This window comes from Protobothrops mucrosquamatus, unplaced genomic scaffold (genome assembly GCF_001527695.2).
Source record: "Protobothrops mucrosquamatus isolate PMUCROS unplaced genomic scaffold, P.Mucros_1.0 scaffold1957, whole genome shotgun sequence".
Classification (NCBI taxonomy): Eukaryota; Metazoa; Chordata; class Lepidosauria; order Squamata; family Viperidae; genus Protobothrops; species Protobothrops mucrosquamatus.
This window is the reverse complement of record NW_015388076.1, coordinates 242,844-260,997: the sequence shown is the minus strand read 5'-3', so window position 1 is coordinate 260,997 and position 18,154 is coordinate 242,844. Positions and strand designations below refer to the sequence as shown.

At 35.1% G+C, this 18,154-nt stretch overlaps 1 protein-coding gene across 1 annotated transcript in view; it reads right to left on the bottom strand.

The window, feature by feature from the left end:
- Nucleotides 1–18,154, bottom strand: part of LOC107294483 (CUB and sushi domain-containing protein 3-like) — a gene marked incomplete at its 3' end in the record, with an annotated part of 171,150 nt that overhangs the window by 23,226 nt on the left and 129,770 nt on the right. Inside the window, exon 2 of the mRNA XM_015823717.1 lies at nt 13,700–13,922. Coding sequence (XP_015679203.1) covers nt 13,700–13,922 — 223 coding nt within the window. The remainder of the gene's footprint in view (nt 1–13,699; nt 13,923–18,154) is intronic.

The window sequence follows — 18,154 nt, the reverse complement described above, 5'->3', positions numbered from 1 at the left end:
TCCAAATATTGTTGTTTAGCTAAGGACAAAGTTGAAGGCAAGAGAAAACACTCCAATGCCAGCTATTTTATGTTTTTCCACCTGGAGCTGAATGCAATAACTGGATTCTTTTAATCATTCTTCTCCAGGTTCTCTTTAGAATATCAAGTGTTAGCACGGGCATTAGACAAGACAAAGCCACATACTTGCTTTGGTAAAAGTTGAGGAATTAGATTTACTTGTTAGAGCTGTGGCAGTCATAGACATAGAATAATAAGATTTGAAATGTACTCTGAATATGATCTAGTTCAACTCCTTCAACTGAAGGAAGCCATTGCATGGAAGGTAGCAATGAATGAAAGGCTTTCAAAAGATCATGGCACCATCTAGGCAAGAGGTCAAAGAGAATCAGATCAGCAATTCAGAGTTGGCTTTTGTACAACTCCTTGTCCTAGACCAGGGGTAGGCAACCTCGGCTCTTTTATGACTCATGGACTTCAACTCTCAGAATTCCTGAGTCAGCATAGCTGACTCAGGAATTCTGGGAGTTGAAGTCCATGAGTCATAAAAGAGCCGAGGTTGCCTACCCCTGTCCTAGTTTATAATACAAAGATAAAGATGATGCAGCAGCAACAGACAACATGTAAAACACTTTGACAAATTGTTACCTTATCTTTTAGTGACTTAGCACCACCACAATCCAGCCTGCTTAATGCATGAAATGCATCTAGAAAATAGTTTCAAAAAGTCACCAGATATAATGGCTTGTAGGAAAGACCTTAGGTCCTAAGACTTAGAAGATGGAGTGAAGAGATGCTGCATAGGGAGTGGTCAAATAATAAGGAATAACACAATTGGAAGGGACCTTGGAGGTCTTCTATCTAACCTCCTGCTCAAGCTATAGTATTCTGGACAAATGGCTATCCCATCTCTTCTTTAAAACTTCCAGTGTTGAAGTACCCATAGCTTTTGGCGGTAAGCCATTCCACTAATTAATCATTCTCACTGTCAGGAAATTTCTCCTAGGTTCTGAAAAATCCATCTTAGTTCTAGGCTGGAACTCTCTTTGATAAATTTCTATGCATTACTTCTTTCCCTGCCCCCAGTTACTTTGGAGAATAGATAGACCCCCTCTCTTCTCTGGGGAAGAGGGGGGGAAGACTGCTATCATGTCACCTCTAGTCCTTCTTTTCATTAAAGTAGACATACCCAGACAACCATTCTTTGTATGTTTTAGCTTCCAGCCCCCTAATCATCTTTGTTGCTCTTCTCTGCAGCTGGATGTGGGTGGGGTAAGAGTCTCAGAAAGGACCATCTTAGTTTTTCAGACTATAAAGGAGACAGTAAGATAATTCTGAAAAGGAAACATTTGTTAAAATACCTTTACAATAAAGTACAATTAGCTTATGTGGCCATGTTTTCTCTCTGACCTATCTCATAGAATAAGCTGACATCAATCTTGCAAGTGTGAAAATACAATTTCCCCACATCTCCTTTGAAACCCTAGAAACAAGGAAGGATTCCTTCTGAGTCTGTTGTCCAGCCCACTATCCATCCACTACCCAGCTGTGGGCTCTGACCATTCTTTGGGCAGTATATCTTCACCTCATCTTCCAAGATCTTTTCCACATACCATTACACCAAGTTAACATTTGTGTTAACACTGTCACCTCTCTGTTTCTTTTACATTAACTAAAGGTGTGGAAGTTTAATTCAAAAGAGAGTTAAAAACTTTTTAAAAAAAAACAAAAACAACCATTTAATATTTGCTCTAGTCAGTGGTTAAGATACCAGGCTAGAAGTTGAGAGACTTAGGTTCTAGTCTGTCTCACCTAGAAGTTGAGAGACTTAGGTTCTAGTCTCTCTCAGCTAGAAGTTGAGAGACTTAGGTTCTAGTCTCTCTCAGCTAGAAGTTGAGAGACTTAGGTTCTAGTCTGTCTCAGCTAGAAGTTGAGAGACTTAGGTTCTAGTCTCTCTCAGCTAGAAGTTGAGAGACTTAAGTTCTAGTCTCTCTCAGCTAGAAGTTGAGAGACTTAGGTTCTAGTCTCTCTCAGCTAGAAGTTGAGAGACTTAGGTTCTAGTCTGGCCTTACGCATAAAAGTGGGCTGGGTGACTTTGGGTCAGTCACTCTCTCTTAGCCTAACCAAACTCCCAGGGTTATTGTTTGGGGGAGGAGAGAAATACGAGGAGGAACAAGTATTAGGTATGTTCACTGCTTGAGTTATTTATAAAAATAATAAAATCAGGATTAAAAAATCAATCAATAAATAAATATTAATCAGAGATAAATGTGGAAAATATTACAGACCAGAAGAAAAGTCTCAGAGTTCTTATGACATTTTCTCATCTATTCTTCCTTTCTGGAAGCACTATTGATGATCAATCATGTCAAATTGATTGTCTTCTAATATGTTGAAATGAACTAGATTGAAAGAGCACATCTACTGTATATATCAGCTTCTTTTCCATTGATCATGATGCAATGGCCTGACTATTTTCTGTCTGCATATTCATTAGACTTAGTAATCAGAATATGATATATAAACTAATTTATTGTGTAAAATTATTTTTTTTTTGCCAAAGTTATAAAATCAATTAGCATATTATGTAAACAATAATCGTAGGTCAGACCTGAATAGTGTGAAATTGAAGAGTTCTCAACTAAACAAGTAATTACTTGTCAGCCCCTGGTGCAATCTTTTATATTCTTTTTAAAGCATAAATTAAGAAATAAAGAAAAGCAAAAAGCACTTTGCTTTGTAATGAAGATCAATCTTTTATTACATAATGTTCCATCTGTCAACTGTGAATGTAACTGATCAATATTGTTTTGATTTTTCTCATATTCCTTTTAGAATGTGAGCACCAATAGATGTTGTGTTTAATAAAATTTGAAAGATGATCTGAAGAATCACTCATCATACTAGCCATTCAAAGGAAGTTATGGAAACAAGTGCAATGAAACAGGAGAAATATTGTATAAATGCAAGTGTGTATACACAGTGAATGTGACATTGCAATGATCACAGATTACGATTATTAATCGCTGTCATGTTCCTCTCTTGTCTGCAATATCTTCTATAACTTAAGTCAAAATGAGAAAATAAACATGGACCAATTATGGTCCAAATAGGAAGAGTTTTTCCTTCATAAATGTCCAGTCCCCCAACCTTCCAGAAACTTTCTCCCCTATTCTAGGATACTATGAAAATAGGGGCCATTGTCACTTCAGGGAGATAAAATATTCTGGAGAAGAAGAATCCTTATTTAGAATGTCACAATTAGAATGTTCCATTTCGTCTGATAGGTGGGGATCTTACCACAGAAATCTTGCATGTTCTGAACATATGCCAATGGATGTATGCAAAAGTGTGTCAGGTACTCTAATTTTATTCTATCATGTCAATTTTTTTAGAAACTATTTAGAAACCTGGGAGCAGTAAGTAAAACTTCATCCAAACTTTTTCATAGGACAAAAATCTCTTAGATTGGAATCATAGAATAAAAAAAAGAAATAAACATTTATTTTGCTCTTAATGAATTTTTCATGTGAACCTATGAACAGAAATGTCATCACATGATAATAGTGACTGCTTGTTTAATAACTCAATATTAACAATATTAATTTAAAACAATTAAGATAATAAAATCCAGAACACTTCATATTATATATGTAAAGGTATGAGCATAAGGTCCTGCTGACATTTCAGGTCGAAAGCATGCTAAAATGACTAGATAAATAGGTCCCACTTTGGTGGGCTTATTAATGGGAACATGAACGAAGCCCCCAACTGGGCAAGAGTGATAACACCAGTTAATCCTTTCACCACAGAACAGCTTTGGTGCTTCTGACATGGAAATATAGTATTACATAATGAAAACATTTATTTTATAATAAATTCTTGTTCTATCATAAATTTAGTTTTCTAGTTCCCTTTGAAATCTTTGTCTATTAATAAAAAGAAGGTCCCATTCTACAGTTCTTCATTCACTAAGCTTTTCATATGGCTTAACGGAAAATGATAGGAGGGAAAGTATGCCAAAGCTGAGGCCACATGGGTCGATAAGGGAGCATATTCTTGCTGACATCATATGCAATCATTAGAGGCCATTAGAACAATATGAAGCACTGCCAAGCACTGTGAATTTATGAAGTGGATCCATAGGCAAACTGCCAATGGAACAGTTCCTGCTGATCCAACTTTAAAGTAAACAGAAGAAAGAGTATGAGGTGCTTGTTCCATTGCAGATGTCCCCAAAAGCAGGACGGATTGTTATTTTTTTCCATTGAATTAAGAAGCAAATTTCAATGACACTTTGAAGGAACAATGTGAAATATTTTCTTGATCCAAAAGGTAAAGAGCAACAGAGCCTCACAAATCTGCAGAATGGGATTAATCCTGCTGAGAAATCCATGAACTGTGTTCCATTCATTTTGTTTGTTTGTTGAAAGCAGCTGATGAGTGCTCCAGCTGAGGTAGAACTTTTTACAATTAGATTTCCTTCTGTTTCTTTGTTCCATTTCTGTTCCACTTCTCCCCAAGAAAAGCCAGCTCTATAGCAGTAGTCAGTTAAAGATGAACAAAATAAGGGATAGTTGGTTTGGAAGTTATGATGCCAGAATAAGAGGATTTGAAGCTTTGAGGTTCTCATAGTAGTGTCAAAGTTGAAAAGCAAAAATATATCAAGACTCAGAAACAGTGAATCTTAAATAACCCAAGGCAAAGATATCTTGAAGTATTTCTTCTAGACTCAAAACAAAATCTGATTGGGGCTTCATTTGTATCTGAATTTCTTGAAACAGCCAGAAGATTATAAGGACATATCATTAATAGAACAAAACTTCTGTTGTCTTCTAAAGTCTTAATTTCTTATTAACTTCTGCTACTGATTTCTTGATTTGGTTATCTTTGTTTTATACTTATGTAGTGGATGTATGTGGGGGGGAGGATATATGCCAAGCCCTACAGAAGCACTAATACTCACCGTACAGGTTCAAGCCCCATGGATTTCTGAAGTCCACTAAATAACATTTCCAGAGTCATTTGTGCGTACTCTGAAGATGTCCATATAAGATTTTTGTATGTACAGTTCCATATGTGTGGGATTCCATGCAATTCATTAGGATCCTGGCTTCCATAGGAGCCAATAAATGTCAATATGAAGGTTTAAAAGTTTCCTTTCTAAAGATATGCTAACTATAAATTAACTGATTGGTGCAGTTTGCCTATCCAACTATTAAGCATGATTGACTTCTATCTTCTCAAGAAAAATTTAAAGTTTCTGAGGACCCAGTTGTAGAATAAACAGTTTCTGTGTGGGAGATTCAAGATAATTTATTTAATGGCTTTCTTGAAGAACAGTTGCATCTGTGGCATAATTCTAGAACCACTGGACCTTAGACAGTTCATCAGTTTCAGAAAGTAATATAGAAAANAATCTACAGAGATGCAATCCAGAAGTTTACATACTACAAGGCAAGAAAGATCAAAGGGATTAAACTACATAATTACTGTACATTTACACGATGCAAAACATAGGAAATGTTTTTATGAGATGGATAGGTAAATAATAATAATAAAAAACAGATGTTGGGAAACTCATCCCAGACTTGCTGGATTCATCTTATGGTATCAGTAGTAGTTTGAATATTGAGTGCTTGTATGTTGTTTCCTACCAATATCCAAACAGTATCCAAACAATTGGAAAATGTTTACCACTAGAGGTGGTATAATTTGATGATTTATTGGATGCCCAAGAGGATATGGCTTTTGAGCTTACTCTATTGGGGAAAGTTTGATTACAAGCATGATGAAAATAAATTTCTACAGGAGCTGAAAGTGATTCTGCCTAGGAAATCTCTAAGTATATTAGCTCTTCAGATTGGGACCAGGTTAAGTGTTACAACAGAGACTAAATCTTTTAACTTTCTCAGTACAATAAACATCATGAAATCCAATACAGTGAGGCTATGAAGTAAAGAAAGTTCAAATATCTCAGGGGCTGCTACAAAGAAGAGGGAGTCAAGCTATTCTCCAAAGCATCTGAAGGCAGGACAAGAAGCAATGGATGAAAACTAACCAAAGAGAGAAGCAGCCTAGTACTAAGGAGAAATTTTCTGACAGTTAGAACAATTAATCAGTTGAACAACCTGCCTCCAGAAGCTGTGAATGCTCCAACACTGGAAGTTTTTAAGAAGAGATTGGACAGCGATTTGTCTGAAATGGTATAGGGTTTCCTGCCTCAGCAGGGGGTTGGACTAGATGACCTCCAAGGTCCCTTCCAATATCATCATCATCATCATCATCATCATCATTATTATTATTATTATTATTATTATTATTATTATTATTATTATTATTATTATTATTATTATTATTATTATTATCTAAAACATATGACTGTATCGCTGTTAACACAGCAATATCAGTATTTAGTGTTAGGTTTACATGAACTTGTTTTAAAAAAATAGTTACAGGTATTCCTCGACTTATAACCACAATTGAGCCCAAAATTTATGTTGCTAAGCGAGACCAGTGTTAAGAGAGTTTTGCCCCATTTTACTTTTCTTGCCAAATTGTTAAGTGAATCACTGCAATTGTTAAGTTGATAACACGGTTGTTAAGTGAATATGGCTTCCCCATTGAGTTTGCTTGTCAGAAGGACACAAAAAGTGAATCACATGACCCCAGGACATTGCAGCCATCATAAATATGAGTTAGTTGCCAAACATCTGGATTTTGATCACATGACTAAGGGGATGATGCAGTGGTCATAAATGTGAAAAATGGTCATAAGTCACTTTTTTCAGCGCCATTGTAACTTGGAACAGTCGCTAAATGAACTGTTGTAAATCGAGGACTATCTGTACTTTGGACTTGCCTCCATGCATATTAAAATTACAGGTAATGCAAAGTATATTAAATAAGCTTCTATGTTTTTGAATTTTGCACAGCAAAACAAAACTGGGAATATTAGCAATGTTGAATTATGGCCACTAGGAAAATCCATTTGCCTCAAACCATTAAGACTGGGCACATTTAGCTAGCTATTCTATTCATAATAGATCTCTTATGAATAGATCTTATTCAAATGATAAATGCAAGTAAGCTAGATATTTTGAAAGATTTCATCATATGAATTGGAGGCTAACATTCTATCTGAATCCAGCCAGTGAGGTTAGAACATAAAGAGCAAAGAGAAGAACAATGAATAGTACTTGATATCACCATGAGTACATGAAAATAAATGCATAATAGTAAAGGGAAAAGAATCAACTGAGTAGACGTTAGCCTTGAGAAAGGATATAATTATGCAATTTCTTTTGTTCTACTGTACTTGGTGCATCTCCTTGATAACCAGAATATTTTATCATAAAAGATTGGGTTGATCATGCTAACTGAGCTCTGAAACATTAATACAGCAATGTTCTATTGAGTTTCACACTTCCCTGATTGAAGTGGATTTTTATTCATGCTTTCTTATGTTTTTAAACACAGTGGAACGTATATTTGACAATTTGTTGTTTTTCTAAGACTGCAGTTATAAATTTCTAAGGCTGCTGTCTTTCACAACAGTATTTCCCAGTGAACATACTGATATTCATTTTCAATGACCAGATTTCAAACAGTTTTTGAGGTTATAAGTGGGATGGTGAATTTTTTAACCACAAAGAACTAGACCTTATTCCTCAAAGAAAGGCCAACCTTCAGTTAAACTGTTTCTGAAGATTCATGCCGATAAAACATGAACAAAAGTTTATTTCTAAGATTGGGATTTTTTTTTTCTGGATAGATTCATTCTCTAAGCAAAATATAGTGATTTTTTTATGATGGTGGAAAAGATGTCAAGTGTCTATATTTAGATCCTGTTTCATTTTTCCAGTTTTACAAAGCATCGTAAAAATACATTACAAAAGAGCTTTTAGGGAGAAAAATAATAAAGAAGAACCAAGACAATATACATTGGCACCATAGGAATGGAAATTTATTTGTTTGTTTGATTGATTATTATCCTATCTTTATTATTTTTATATTCAAGGTGCCAAAAACACACATTACTCCTTCCTCTTTTTATTTTCCCTACAACTTCAATCCTCTGACATGGATTGGGCTGAAAGAGAGTGAGTGGGCCAAAGTCACCCAGCTGGCTTTCATGAATAAGGTGGAATTAGACCTCATAGTCTTCCTGCTTCTGGCAAGGTATATTAACCACTAGATGAAACTAAATATCCCCAAAATCTGGATAGAAAATGCTAATTTGAAAGTGAGCTTGTTTACATTTTTTTTCCAATCTCAGTACATGGTAGAAATTTATACCTATTAAAGAAATACACACCTAGCTGTGTATGTATTTTTGTCTTAGCATTGAAAGAAATACTAATGCAAAAATTTGCTGGAACAAGTTTATATAAAAAAATAGAAAGGGAGTAAAATTACCTTCTAGTTCCATCTTGAATTCTTTGGTAGCAAAATTCTGATGCTAAAAAAATTAATATATTAGTAATGAAATCCTGTATTACCCACATATGTCTACCCAGAAATAATTCCTACTGAATTCAATATTTTGTGCCCAAGTTAAATAGGTATAGGATTATAGATTCAAGATGACTTACTGCTGACCAAATCCAAGCTCCACGAAACTCATTTCTGGGTCAATATACACATAATTCTATGTTGCCAATGATTTTACTCTAATTGCATGTCATAAAATATTTTCATTCTTAAACAAATGTTCTAATGAAAAGCTAATTATACAAGTGGACGAAAGAAAGGGTACAGGACTGTCAAGCTGTAATGAAGTAAGAAAGCCAGCATGCTGTAGTGGTTAAGGTCAGTGGTGGGATTCAAATATGTGAACAACTGGTTCTCTGTGTGGATGTCACTTCCGGAAGTCCATTCTGAGCTTGGGCAACAAAAAATTAGCTACCGGTTCTGCCGAAGTGGTGCCAACCGGCTGAATCCTACCACTGGTTAAGGTGCTAACCTGCAACTTAGAAGTCAGGTTCTAGTCCTAAGAGTTCTTAGCTCTTAGTAAACAGCTAAGTGCCCTTCAGCCAGTCCCTCCTCACAGTCTCTTCTGTTCTATGCTAGCTAGCTGATAAACAAAATTCCTTGTTGCTTCATGTATTGATGGTTTTACTATAAGAAATAGGCAAGCAAATTGCAAAGGCAAGCAGATCCTGATAAGGATATCAATTCACTAATGTAAGAATGGAATATTATTGTAATTGTATTTGCGAAAGTCATTGGCAGTCCTAAAATACATGGCTTTAACAAATGAGCATTGTCATGTACTTTTTACTTTATATTCACTGTTACAGGCCTGGAAGCGTTGGGAGTCAACTCAGAAAGTCTCAAAGAACCAATGCTACCTTGACACTATAATTTTTGTGTGTTTTATTTTTATTATTTTAAATAATAAGGTTTTTGATATGTTTATTGTTGCACACCTCTCAAGAGTCACCTTTGTGAGATGGACAGGCATATCATTTTGATAAATAAATAAATATTATTGTGTTATATTTAGGATCTGGCATTTTTGCTAATACTGCTCAGAAAAAAAAATCCATCTTGAAAAGGTTTGTTACATTCTAGGTTCCCAAGAATCTGCCCTTTCAGCTCGGACATAACTTTGCTTTGGCTAATAAAATGGCCCATTTGGAATGTAATCAACACACTTATAGCAAGGAAACTTTCAGAGAGCCTGGCAGTTTTGCAGATGTCACCTTGAATTAATGGATGGGGGCAGGAAATGTTTAAACTTATCCTTAACTATAAAATCTACATCTAATGCAACGATACGGGTATAGCAACTGAAATCAAAAACAGTTGAATTGCAAATGAGGAAGCACAGTTGAAAGAACCTAACAGAAGAAAATCAAAGCTTGATTTCCATAATTGCAAAAGATGAGAAATTATCAGAATGGCACCAAGGTAGAGACAATCATTAACACAGTATGGTGCATTATGTTTTTAATTGTACACCGTGTTGTTCCTTTAAGAGGCTTTGTAGAGTAAGTCTGGGGGGGGGAGCATAAGTATATTTTTAAAAGAATGGTTTAGTTTGAATGTTCATTGTATTATGCCAAATGGAAAACTATTTTAATAAAAAAAATCAGTGAATCTTCTTATATACCAGGTGTTGGTAATGCACATGTTTACCAGGTATTGGCAATGCATATGTTGAACCATCTTCAAATATGTCACAATAGATCACAGGACCAATTTGATTTTAGTTTTCCAATTCAGATGACTCATTTATGTATTGAAAATGAGTATGACTTTTTACCCAGTTTTTAAAACATTTGTTACATGCCGTTCTTGCAAAAAAATAATACCCCCACAATATTCTCATCCATATCTATCTGAATTATAAATCTCATATTACAATATAGTTTAAGATAATATTAAAAAGAGGGATGTTGGAAGGAAGGAGGGAGGAAGCGAGGGAGGGAGGAAGGAAGGAAGGCTCAAGTACCTTTTCTATAATAGCTATTATATGCTATTGTCTTCAAGAAGTGGTACATGGTGCATACATTCTTTGGCCATTCTGTAATTCATCAGCCCCCAGTCTTTTGGGTGCCAGGGACTGGTTACGTGGAGGACAGTTTCGTGGTTTCGTGCACTGCCTGGATCCTCCATATGCGAGGATGGGGCTTTACTCACTTGCTCACCTGGCAGGCCGCAGACAATGTGTACTTGACAGCAGTCACATTAATATATTTTTTAGTGTTCTCCAATAATTAATTGGAATGGATATAGTTAAAAAAGACAATTTCTGAATATAAAATTATGTTATTATTTCTTTTTATGTATAGATACATTTGAACTGTCATTATTCTTTTCTTCCTTGCCATACTGAATTCCCCATGGCTAATATTACACTTCTTCAGAGTTCTCTGCATGTAAGCAGTGGTCAAAGTTGTACTGCTATATGAAGAAAATCAATGCATCTGTGTTTAGTAGTTCAAAGGTGTGTCAAAAATGCTGAGCACTTAATTTTCTCCTAATCATTTCAGACTGTTTGCTCAGCTGGTCAGTTTAGACAGAGAAGGAGCAGTGAAGAGAGGTAAATTACTTGGACCTTACGTGCAATGATTATGTGCTTTTTGGGAAAGACCCCCTGGGGATCTGAAAAACACAGGAAGATCTGTTTATAAAGGGAACATCAGGAAAATCAATGTCTGTCAGGAAATGTGTAGAAGACAACTACTTTTCGGACTCTACATTTATAAAAAAGTTTTAAAAATACAAATTTAAAGTTAAATATTAAAGAGGACTTAAAACATCCCCATTTGAATTTTTGGAGTATTTCCTTAAAATCTGTTTGAGGTTTTGAATCTGAGTGATTCAAAATGATATAAATGTGTGAAAACATTTGTTGGATATTGCAGATAGTAGGTAGATAAGTAGGTAGGTATGTAGGCAGACAGGTAGATGAGAGATGAGGGAGAGGGAGGGAGAGAGAGAGAGGGAGGGAGGGAGAGAGGGAGGGAGGGAGAGAAATAGATCTTGGGAGCTTGTTTCAAGTTGTTAAGCTTAGGACACCAAAACTGATAATAGGATAGTAGATCAGCAGCTAAGGAAACAAAGAAAGGAATGCATCCAAAAACAGGCCAAGATTGAGGACTTGAAAACATAATGATGTGAACATGTCAAAATAGTAGTCTTGGTGAAGGGTTTTTCAGACAGAGGGAATCAGCCCATATCCAAGCCAAGTTGGACATTAGAATAGAATGGAGCTGGAAGGGTCTTCTAGTCCAACCTGCAGCTCAAGCAGGAAACCAAGAAAACTTTGTGGATGTGTAGCCAACAGCAGTAGAGGGTTCATTGAGAAGGTCATCTGACATTAACAAAAGCAAATCACTGCTAAACAAAGGAAGGGAAACTCCATGGCACACTTTTTTCAGTAAATGAGTTTTTTTATTGTAATGAATGGTGATAAACAAATGGAAGTTTTGAATGCCCCTATCTATTTTTTTTAGTCCTGATTACATTAGTTATACCAATAGAGTATTTCTTTCCCCCATTATCATCTACTAATTTCTGTGAACTTTATGTAGCTACAGGTAAATTCTAGTTCCTTTTCAATTCTTCAGAAAGATATTTGATTCTTTAGCTCCCATCTGCCACATCTAATATGAGTTACATCACCCCAGTCATGAGAATAGCTTTCACAATTTAAGTTGGCCATTCTAATAACTTCAATGTCTTTCAACCACATTTGGAATTCGGGGATCATGTTATAGCCATTCTTATTGGGTATTTCATCACCATCCACCAAATTGTTTCCCTATGGTGCAGTAATATCTCCATCACTCTGCGACAGTGATAATTTCTTCCATTTGAATTAAAACCTAAAGGAAGCTAACAGAATAGAATGCCTTCCACTGGTCTTCTTTCAAGCTGGGAAATGTTAGGGAATCTATAGTAATACTTAGTGATAAATAAGTAATAAACACAGATGTTCATTACAGGCAACAAAGATGTCAAAAAAAGGACATGTTGCGCGAATGACATAATTATGTAATTTGCATCAGATGCATTATGCCATTTAATACAAGTACATAAGTCATATCATTTATAAAATATAATGATAATGAAAACAGCAGCACTAGCAGTAGTACTTCTAACCATCAAGTATGCGTACAAAAACAGCAAAGAAATACATAAAAGAGATTCTCAAGCAACCCAAGGACCAGGTAGATACATATATATAAGCTTTTCTCAACTTTTGAAAATGTGTGTGTGTGGGGGGGAAATATGGCACAATACTAAGAAAAAGTGCCTGGAAAAGTGTATTGTTGAGCAGCACAAACTAATAAGCAATCTGATTTGAGTCTCTCTATATAGAAGAAGAAAAAAAGAATTGAAGTGATTCTGGTTTTCCTCCTATATTATTGAACAAACAAAAAGTGGTGCATGGATGGATGGATGGATGGATGGATGGATGGATGGATGGATGGATGGATAGATAGATAGATAGATAGATAGATAGATAGATAGATGATAGTAAGTATATAGATGATAGATATAAATATAGTTGATATAGATATAGATGATATATGATATAACAGAATATTTAATCTTATAGGATATAATCCCTGCAGCTAAAAATACTTTCAGTATTTTCTATCCGGATAGCAACTAAATTATAGGATAGCCAAACAGATGGACACACAGAAACACACACATAGAGACATACAGATACATAAAGTATATATGGAATTGGAATTATGGAATTCCATATATGAATATGGAATGTATATTTGGAAATAAGGGGCAAACTAATTATCATAGCAATTTCCCAACATCAGAAGCCGAACTTCTTAATTTGTGATCACATTTAAGAAAAAGAGGCGTCCATTGATTGATCTTCAAACTCTTTGCATATAGATCATACATTTTATCATAATTGTGTCCATGTATATAACACAGCACTTATAAGGATGAATGGGAAGTGACAAGTTTCTTGTCTTCTAAAAATGCCATTTTTACAAAAGCTCATGTGTTTATGTCAAAGGAGTTGTCAGTCTACAACTGAGTGGGGAACAATATATTTGAGTAAATATCATTCTGTAACTTGAATTTAGGAAAACAAGAGGGAAAGGAAACCATTGGGAGCAATGTGATAGCAATAATTCTAAATGTTGCCAGAAAAGATTAATCCATCAAATTTGTACTAATAATCATTTTTATAAGATAAAAAGAGTATTTACCTTGTCCTGAAGTTTGCTGGTTGAGGATGCCCATCATATAATGATAAATAGTCATATTCTTCTTCTAGAGCAAAAGACTGAAATACTATCTGTATTCTATTTCTTTCTTCTGCAATTATGACCCATGTGCAGTTTGCACCGTTTGGATATCCATACGGAAAGCCTGGACTTTCTATAGTTCCATTGAGTCCTTTTAAAGTTCCACCACATGTATAAATAAATCCTGCAAAAAAGAAAAAAGTTATCAGCTAGGAATTATTACAAATAAAATAGATAAGATAGCTAAGATAACCTTTATTGTCATTTTTTACTGTGGGCACACTGGCACACATTAAAAATGAAATTCTGTTGCCTGCTCTCAAAAGTGTACACATACATAACACACATATAGATATGCTATATACATACATATGTATATACCTACACCTTTAAATATAAATACATATACATATTAATCACTGTCCATTTTGAATACAGAGGAAGAGGAAAGCTTGAGAGTTCACAAGGTTGATAACTGTAATGAACAAAACTGTGACTGAATCTGGTATCATCGGATACCACGAAGCCTCTTCCCAGAAGTTAACAAGGAAAACAGGTCGCGAAGAGGATGTGTAGTGTCACAGATAATACTGCGGACCTTGCTCAAGCAACACTTATATACTATGTCCCAGATAGAAGGAAGTGAATTGCCAATAATCTTTTCTGCCATCCTCACCACTCTCTCCACTGCCTACCTATCTGAAGCAGTGGGAAAAAAATGTTTGGAAGTCTATTAACCTTCTACCCCCACAACCATTTGAACAATTTGCTCATCAGGACTGATATAATAATTAATAATAATAATTAAGTAGCCTACCAATCACATTTTCCAAATATTTAAATTCCCCATCCCAAAACTGCTAACCCTTTGTACTGAATAGAAAAATATTCTCAAGTTGATTCATAGGGAACTAAACCATGATGTTATAAATTTTCCATTTCCTTTTGAAGTTCAAACTTCTCAAATTCTTGAAGTTCCATTTGAAATAGAAAGTGTGGTCCATGACAAAGGCTGCCTTTATGTTTTATTGCTCTTCAATTCTGCTGAAGACCATCCGACCAACTTCTGCAACCACAGAGAAACAGGTCAGAACAGAATGTTATGACCCAGTTGTTAAGTAGAATTTCCAACTGAATAGTGGAGTTTGTAACACTGGATGAAAATAAATTTCTCAATATGTTATTATTAAATACAGTAGCAAACCCCCGAACAGTTTGAGACCGGATTGCCAAAGAATTTTGCCTTTTTCTTTGTACAATGCAGCAGTTGAAGCAAACACTTCTTCGCTCTTGAGATGAAGAAAAGATCTTAACATTTTCTTTTGTGATCGGTCTTCCTCCTTGCAATTAATCCTTAGTGCTTCGGTCTATGTCTTCAGGTATAATTTGCAAAACTCTTTTTCTGTGAATCTACCTTGGCATATAGCACATGTTGGGCACATTACATGAATAAATTGCCAAAGCAGAAATTTTCATTTCCTCTCCTGTTATCTCAAAAAGAATGTGAACAACAATTCACCATACTGAATAATAACAGCAAATGAAAAAAATAACTAAATATTTAATGTCTTAATTTTTTTTAAAAAAAAAAACTATCTTCCTTTCAGAGAACAGAAGTGTTCTGTTGGCTTGTCTGCTATCTACATTGTGTGTCAAGGTGATACACATGATTTCTCCTTACTTACTGACCCTTCTATTACCATAACCAAAATCATCAGTTGGAAAACGCAGGAAGGATTGGGCAGGGATAATGAAAGTGTACATGAACACCAGGAAAAAAATTAAAACTGGAATTTAACTAGGCTTTGTTTTACCACTTAGACAGTGATCCCTGCTGAACTACAACTTCCTTCTTGGCTAGATGGTCAATGACAAAGGGAACTTCAAATGTGCTCCTCACAAAACAGTATTCAGGCTGTTCCATGTTTCATCTATCCAGCAAGACAAATTCCCATCAAGGCTTTATCAAGAAGTATACAGAAAGTGTGTAAACTCCTTTTGTGTCTCAAGACCATAAATCATCTACTTTTGCATAGCTGCAATATGCAATTATTTTAACTGAACACAACAATAAACACATTTCATCCAATGGTTTCTTTTGTCAGCACCTCTTCTCTTTTGCTCTTCAGTGCATTATTCAATATATTATTGGATTAATGCAAATAGCCTTCCTGTAAACCTTTCTCAAGTAAGTTTGGTCCGCTCTGTCAGCTGTTACCAAAATATTTTGGGGGAAGAAGTGTTATTTTCCTTTCTCAGTATCATTCCTTGCCTCATCAACTCTTTTTCTATTTTTAAATCCCATCTGACTAAAACTTCAATTGTTATTTCTTTTTAACTGACTGTTAATTCTGTAGAAGCCATAGGGAGTATGCTTGGTTTGGATATTGCTTCTCAAAAGGAAATTTGAATTGCTAATGAATTATGCATAAATGCTGTTCCTCATATCATAAAATGATATAATTTTTGAAATATGTGAAACCCATATTGAAGTATATTGCTATTGGTATCCTATTTCTCAAGGTCTTTCAGCTTCACATCCATATGACACATCTTAGTGCAGCAATTGTTTCTGTTAGGATTTAGGGAGAAGCTTCCCAAAACCTGGACTAAAGGGATATAGCGTATCAAGTGTCTTCATTCTCCAGAATGGCCATGCAAGTTGTTTTTGAAATTCACAGAAAATTCTCTGGTAGATGCAGAAATTGTTTAAGAATAATGTTAACCATTCTAATCATTGCGTTGGTTTTTAACATGACGTTATTCAGAGGCCATTTGCTATTTACTGCTATTAGCATTATTTCATTTGATATTATTTCCTGTAAGTGTTTTGTTTTATTGTGTAATTCTTTTAGAATTTGTCTGATTTAATGTGTTAGCAACCACTCTGGGAAAAGATGTTGCATCCGCAGTCACTATAAAAATAAATAAAATATATTATTCTCCAACAATACTCAAAAACTGGCAAAGTCCATTCAGCATTATTAAAACAACAAAGTAGTCTTTTAATCCAAAACTTCCATATCTGGATTGTCAGGGAATTCCTGTACTAACTTTTGCTATTTTTTTTTTCAAACCAGGTTCATCCTATCAAGGCCACAGATGAGTGTGTTTTGTGGAAATTCTCTTCAGAAAATCAAAGCAGAAGGAAAAGCTCATTTCTGCATCTTACCACAAAGAAAATAAACTTTTGTCCATAGGATGGTGTGATGGCTTAAGGTGCTGGGTTTGTCAGCTGAAAAGCCGACAGCCTGGGTTTGAGATCCAAGTGTCATGTGACAGGATGAGCTCCCATCTTCTTTTAGCTCCTGTCCACCTAACAGCTCAAAAGCATGCAAATGCGAATAGATGAATAGATACTACTTCGGTGGGGAGGAAACAGCACTCTGTGACATCATGCTGGCCACATGACCACACAAACATCTTCGGACAGTGCTGCCTCAATGGTCCTTGAAATGAAGATGAGTGCCACCCCCTTACAACCAGAGAAGTAAAATCTGCAAGGACTCCTTTCCTTTCCTGTTGCAATAGCTAAGGAAGTTACAACGCAAATCAAAGGAAATGTTATCTCTACTTACTTACATGTCAAAGCACTTTAAAGTCTACATCATAGGAAATAGCAAAATTCAGCCTAATTCTAGAATTAACCTTATTTTACTTGTCAATACAGTAATCTAATATGTTAGATTAATGATTCTGTCTAAGGGACCAGTTTTTGCAAAATAGCTCTAACTGAGCAGAGATAGTATTGCTATGCATGAATTCACATTTTTTTAAAAAGAAATCAGAACTCAAATGTAAAGAAAGATCAAGAAAAACCAAGCAGTGTTTCTTTTGGGGGGAATTCAAATGTATTTCTTGATTTTCAATAAAGGGTCAACTTTGATTCAATGCACATAAAAGTCCTTAAAACTGCCTGAACAGGATATTTGGGGAAAGCTTGTATTCATTTAATGTCTGACATGAACCCTCTGTTAAATGTCTAGTTTGCTTCTGTATCTGATGACTAGTGTACTCCTAAGAGCCTACTAACAGCAAAATGTAACCTTTCTGTGCTGGAAAGGTACTGGAAAAATAGAAATATCTGAGGTTAATTATTCTCAGACGTAGGTATTCTTAATTTTTAAACTTTGTCTCAAAGTCCTCTTTCAGTATGATGGAGGAATTTAACATTTTTCTGAATAAGGAGAAATCATCAAGCAGAAATACAGGATATAATCCTTTAATTCACCTTGCTAGTTTTGAAAGAGCAGGTTGTCTCAACTTTTAATGCAATCCACTGGCAAACAGATTTAAAATACAACAGAATTTTTAAATTCTACAAAAAGCAATCAGAACAGAACAGCCAAGAGGAACAATTATTTGCAAATACATTTGATTTGCATAATTCATTCTGAAAGTAAAATTAGCACTTTC